Consider the following 6576-nt stretch of genomic DNA (forward strand, 5'->3'; position numbering starts at 1 on the left):
CCACTGAATATATACTCACGGGTGAAGGGGCGTACACCTTTTTCAAGTTGAATCAACACGGCGACATATTTGTACTAGCAAGGTTGGATCGGGAAAAGAAAAAAACCTACAGACTAAAAGCTCAAATCAAGGACATCAAAACTAAAAGAGAGGTTGAAAACAGCACGGAGTTTGAAATCGTTGTCAACGACATTAATGACAACAGTCCAGTTTTCTCAGAGAGCTACGTGAATTCCGTCAATGAGCGATCAGAAAAAGGTGTATTACTTGATCATTCATGCATAATACCAATAATAAAATATATAATGAATCATTTAAAAAATAATAATAAAATAATGTATAATTTAATACGCAAAATTTATACACATTGCTTATGTCTGAGTACAACTTGAGCAATTGAAAGTTAAGCGTCTTGCTGAACAGTGGCAACTTGGCAGTGGTCAGGCTTGACCAGCAACCTTCTGATTACAAGTACCTTAAACACTGACTTACCACTGCCGTGAACTATGCACATGAACTATGTTCATTATGAATTATACACACAAGCCTTCTAGATTTTTTTAATAATTGAGTGTAATTGAATTGCATAAGGAGCTGTTGTAATACAGTGAAAACACTGTGTTACAGGGATAACAGTGCTCACGGTACTCGCCACAGACGAAGACGACCCAAGCACCCCCAATGGAAAGATTTCATACAAGTTGATGAATGGAACAAATCTTTTCGATATTGACCCAAAGACAGGTATAGTAGAGAATCAGAGCGCCATTTTGAGAGCAGTGTTGTAAACAGACTGATGCTTCATGTCTAGTGAGCTGGTTTGTAAGCAGTGACAGTGAAGCTGTGTGCTAAATCCACACAGGCATGATAAAAACAGCAGTGAACACGCTGGACCGTGAGACTACCAGCCAGTACAAGCTCATTGTACAAGCCTCAGACCTCAGCGGCTCTGGGCCAGGAAGCAACTCTGCTACGACTATTGTGACTATTAATATAAATGACATCAACGACAATAAGGCCTCCTTTGCAAAGCGTATGTGAACTCTAACATACATACCTAACATATGCGTGCTTGTACAGTACGGTTCACTATAAATAAGCATCCGAAATGTGAACTTGTTTTCTGCAGAAACTTTCCGCTTTGACGTGAAAGAAGACGAGAGGCCAGAGTTCAAAATTGGTATATTAGAGGTGGAAGATCAGGACGAAAGACAAAATAAAAAGCCCGTATTTAATATGAGGAAATTTAGCGACCTCTTCCATGTGGAGCGCAATGAGATGCATGATGGAGTTCTCACACTCACAAAGGTTTGTCATACTCTCCCCAATATCCTCTATGACAAATGGAACAACCTTGTTTGAACTTTAACTACAGTCCATCACACAACGTTTCTCAGAACAGATACCTGCTACTTCAGAAACTGCTGTGTGTTGGAAGCATTTTTTACAGAAGTGAAATTCATAGAGAATGCAGCTCTCACAGGTATCCATGGTGATTTCCAACAGGCCCTGGACTATGAGGAGACCAAAGCGTATCACTTCACTGTGGAAGTTACGGAGGAGGGCCTCGTTCAGCCTGCTGATATCAGTGGCTTGGCTCTCCACACCACTGAGGTTTACATCACCGTGCTTGACGTTGACGAGCCTCCGGTCTTCACATATCCCGTGTACAACTTCAGCATTGATGAGGGACCAACTAAACAAAAGGAGATTGGATATGTTAGTGCCAAAGACATGGACAACACTGGTTACAGAATAAAGCAAGTACTTATTCACAATATAAATGCCCGGGCACTGCAAAGGTTTATTATGTTCATCCACAGCCAATAATGGAACTAGTTTTGATCCAGAATCATAAATTAATTTGGGTTTAATTTGTAGGATTTACACAATACCAACTTGTGATAAACATTTTCATGTTAAGCTGACCCTAATTTTCACATTAACTCTAATTTCACACTATTTTGTGTTTTGTAGATACGTCATTGAGGATTTTGATTGTCCAGTGGAGGTCAACCACGAGACGGGTCGACTTACTCTAAAGAGAGAGCTAGACAGAGAAGTTCAGGAGTTACACACATTCCAGATTTCAGCACTTGAAATATCTCCAAGTGGTGGGTAACTACGTGCACCGTTACATTTAATATTTGCTCTGACATTTTTTGGTTTAATTACTGATAACTCTAGAAAATAACTATTTAGGGAATTTGATTACAAACATCAGTAGTAAGAATAAAGTACTGGTCCCAATAACTCAACCACAGTAAAACCAGAATAAAAACAAACAATATTGAAATATTTACATTTTTGCTTTCATAACAACATAAAGGCACAGATATCTTTATGTGAAGAGGACAAACTCGTCTTTTTGTGAGAACAGGGCAGAAATCATACGCGCTGGTCAATGTGAGGGTAAAGGACATTAACGACAACAGGCCTGAACTGGTCGGAACCAACGTCTATATCTGCGAAAGCGACAAAAAAGGAACGGTGAGGAATTTCTGATCAGGTCAAATCAACCATTTTAAATAAAGATCTCAAATCTTTCAAATATATTTTTGGGAGTACACTTTAATCACTGTCCCTTAAACTCGCAGGTCATCGGAACCATTGAGGCCCGTGATAAGGACTACGATTCTGGAATACTCAGTTTCACTTTGGCACAAAAGAGTTTCAACTTCTCTCTTCATGACAACAGAAGTGAGTGAACCCCACTGGCCTTCACAAGACCTCAGAACTACAGTGGTAGAGTTCACTGTAAAACATCACTGTAAAACATCTTCACTGTAAAGATCTTCACTGTAAAACATCTTAAATGTAACATAAACTACAACCACATTGATGACACAGATATTGTCCATTATGTCCAACATTCTCAAATCTGAGGGAATAATAATAATAATAATAATAATAATAATAATAATAATAATATAACCAGAGAATAATGTCATTGATTATCTTAGAAAAATTATGTAAATTAAGTCAAAACTGCCATGGGACAAAATTCCAGTGGTCTGGAATTTTTCTAACACAGAACTGAACATTCTCTCATCAGCTCCGGGGCTTGGGTTAGCTCCGGGGCTCGGCTTAGCTCCGGGGCTCGGCTTAGCTCCGGGGCTCGGGTTAGCTCCGGGGCTCGGGATAGCTCTGGGGTTCAGGTCTCTGCTCCAACTGTTCCACTTTTCAAAGTGGCATGTGTGAGGCTTGAAGACCTTCTGATAAGGAAGGCTGTTCAGAAGGTTGCCAGTTCAACTCCCACTCCTTCCAAGTTGCCACTGGCAAGACCCTTAACCTGTAGTTGTAATCATAATTGTAAGTCATTTTGGATAAAAAATCAGCTACATGCTGTAAATGCTTGGAAAACAGACTAAGGTTTGCTTTGCACTTAACACAGAGGCAGAATAGATGTAGATTTCTACATCTGTTTTAGCACTAATCTGGCAGAATGCTCGAATTCACAGCTTTTGTAATTTGGGCGTTTTTGCACATTTTCACTCACATCACCAGAGTGAGCAGCTTGCTTTCCCACCATTGTGTAGAAGGTGATATTCTTAGATAGCACGTGCACTGCACTGTCAAAGACTTCAGGGCCTGTGCTCAGCTGGAATGACCGTACGAAGGGGAGTTGACTGTTGATGCTTGTGTCGTGCCTTGCAGATAACACAGCCAACATCATCCTGACTCAAGGACACTTTAGCACAGAGAACTCAGCGAGCAACATCCTGGAGGTGAAGATCAGAGACTCAGGCTCACCCTGGTTAGAGAGCATCACCCCTCTGCATATCCCAGTGTGCACCTGTCATGCTGACCGTCAGAGGGACTACTGCAGGCCGGATGCCCAGACAGCAGTGAGCGCCAGTGCCCTCGTAACCATTCTCCTCTGTATCCTCACTATTCTGGGTAAGACCCCGGGCCGTGCTCCTCCCCGATTCCGAGAACATGGTTTACTTCTCTGTTTGGCAGCCTCAAGTTTTCTGCATTTATCTCAGATTTTCTATCTTGAGTACCTTCACAAACCGACATGTGAGTCAAGCCAAGAAGCGAAGACACTTTTTTTTTTTTAAATACACTTTTCTGTGTAGATTTCTGTGTAAAATTCTGCGTAAAATGTCTTGCGACTATTTACTGGCACATATGTTTGATTGACTGAATAACTTTCTTTTCTTCTTTCTCTCACAGTGATCGTGATTCTCTTTGCTCTCCGTAAGAGCTACCAGAAGGAGGCACTGGTTGGCCTTGGGAAGTCATCGGGGGAGATTCACCAACAGCTGGTGACCTACGACGAGGAGGGTGGAGGAGAGATGGACACCAATGGCTACGATGTCTCCATCTTGTCGTCCGCCTGCCAGGACTGCAGTGTGGGTCCCGCGTCTGGACCCGCGATGTATGCGGTGGTAAAAAAGCCTTCCGCCTGCACGGGAGACATGGCTGTGATGATCGAGGTGAAGAAGGACGAGGCAGACCATGACCGCGATGGGATCCCTTACGATACCCTGCACATCTACGGCTACGAGGGGCCCGAGTCCCTGGCGGGTTCCCTCAGCTCTCTGGAGTCCAGCTCCTGCGGCTCCAACCTGGACTACGATGTCCTGAGTGACTGGGGCCCGCGCTTCAGGATGCTGGCTCAGCTCTACGGGGTGGAGGGCTCAGACTCGGACAGCTCGTACTGATCCCAGAACAGTGAAGTTGCAGCGCTTCAGTCAGGACGGTGCAGCTCATCATTTCTTTGCAGGGGGATTTTTATTTTTTTTTCAGCCAGCGTCTCTGACATGGCGACAGTGCTTGTCCTGATCATATGTGATTTTTAAAGTGGTATTACCATCGCCATGGTTATATTACAGATAGATCATTATTATTATTATTATTATTATTATTATTATTATTATTATTATTATTATATTTTCATTCCTAGTACTTGTGGAGATCCACCATGCCTGATTTGGTGGATTTTCTCAAAAGTGTTTTGATTTTTGATTCCTTCCTCTGTGCCCACTGCATAGCCCAGTAACTGTGGTGGACCAGACCATGACTAAATGATGGGGGTTCCTCTCATGTCCTGTGTGTCCCACACAAACAGAGTCTGTGTGAGCAGGAACAAGGGTCGTTGTATTAAATACGAGAAAAGAGTCCATGCAGCACATGCTGGGGGATTTTCTCACTCAGAGTTCTCAGGGTTTGAGTCATTTTCCTTGGCCACCTTTAGCAGATCCAGTACTGACCCGAAATCTTTGTAAACAATTTTTAAGTTTCTGTACTGTTATCCATGTGTCAATGTGTGAATGTTTTCTGTTTACTGTAATCTCTCGATAAGGATAACAGAACAGAGACTTGTTTATTGTATGTTTAGTCCTAAGTTCACTGAGAGACCATAATGCCAGATCTAAACAGTACCCACTGGCATGGTAGTGTTTGAGATGTTAAAAGTGCCCACTGGCATTAATGTTAATAATATTCGGTGGCATTAAAGTTAACAGTGCCTGCTGATACTGCTGCATACACTGTTCCCTCTCAGCAGGAAAATGACATCACCAGCCCAGGAGCAGCAGAGGAAACCGTGGCAACAGGGCTTAGACAGAATTAAAGCCCACTCCAAGGCTATTTGACAGGGATCAGCAACACATCAATTGTTGTGGACCAAGATCAACCCTCCAAGGGCCACGATAATAAGGCAATCACAGGAGTCTCAGGAAACGTGCAGCAGTTTGCACGCTTGTAGGGAGGTGAGAAGCAGCCTGAACTTTAACCTTCATCACATGAGCTCTACATCGCCAATCATCAGGTTGGCTGTGTACTACATGAGCTGTGGCTACACAGCTGCACACTAATTGAACTTTATTTGTGGTTAAATCTTTGAAGAAATCATTTTCCAGGGACCAATGATCTAGAATTTGACTGGTTACACTGATTATTCTTAATCCTAGTCTAATATTATACATAGAAGACGGTCTTCCTTTTTTACACTTTATAGATAAATGATTCTCTAAATATTTACCTCTGGACATACTTAACTTTGTCTTCATCAACACTATAAGTGGAAGCCATCTTTCCATCTTCCCTGCTAAGAACCACATTCACCTCTCCCAGCTCCCAGAATGGCAAACCACACCTCCAAAATGGCCTCTTCCTGTCTGTGTGTGCAGAAGAATTTAACTTCCTGTTTTCTTATCTTTTAAGTAAAGTAGCACATTGGAGCTGTTTTCCTGTTTTCATTCCAAGGGGGAAAAAAAAACAAGTCAGCAGGAAAATGTTAAAGAGGATAAACTATCATAACCGCGTGTGCGCGCTTTCACATCCAGAGGGGTTTTTCAAGTTTGGTGCTGTTGTTTTAGTTTGTGTGATTTTTTTTTTTTTTTCAGTATTTTGTCTGTACTCTATCCATAGTCATCTTTAGTGAACTGTTGTTTTATATAACATTATACATTCAGAGTTTTTACAAAATGTTTTATGTATTCTGATGCCAGACTGTTCAGTGTAGGTACAATCTCTTGAACACCTACATTTCAAGTAAATGTTATTATTCTATGTTTAACATAATGCATATTTCCTCAGAAAGTCAATAATGTATATTTCTGTATT

General features: G+C 41.8%; 1 protein-coding gene across 1 annotated transcript in view; it reads left to right on the plus strand.

Annotated features, from left to right (window-relative positions):
• The window catches only part of cdh5 (cadherin 5), a 9498-nt gene extending 3129 nt beyond the window's left edge, over positions 1–6369 (plus strand). Inside the window, exons 3-12 of the mRNA XM_027027632.3 lie at positions 1–258; positions 628–744; positions 863–1033; positions 1130–1308; positions 1507–1760; positions 1978–2114; positions 2381–2490; positions 2598–2700; positions 3658–3900; positions 4180–6369. The exon at positions 1–258 is cut by the window's left edge and continues 25 nt beyond it. Of these exons, the coding sequence (XP_026883433.2) occupies positions 1–258; positions 628–744; positions 863–1033; positions 1130–1308; positions 1507–1760; positions 1978–2114; positions 2381–2490; positions 2598–2700; positions 3658–3900; positions 4180–4670 (2063 nt within the window). The 3' untranslated portion in view covers positions 4671–6369. The remainder of the gene's footprint in view (positions 259–627; positions 745–862; positions 1034–1129; positions 1309–1506; positions 1761–1977; positions 2115–2380; positions 2491–2597; positions 2701–3657; positions 3901–4179) is intronic.
• The last annotated feature ends 207 nt before the right edge of the window (positions 6370–6576 follow it).

The sequence above is a fragment of the Electrophorus electricus genome, chromosome 23 (genome assembly GCF_041902795.1).
Source record: "Electrophorus electricus isolate QZ-2024a chromosome 23, ASM4190279v1, whole genome shotgun sequence".
NCBI lineage: Eukaryota > Metazoa > Chordata > Actinopteri > Gymnotiformes > Gymnotidae > Electrophorus > Electrophorus electricus.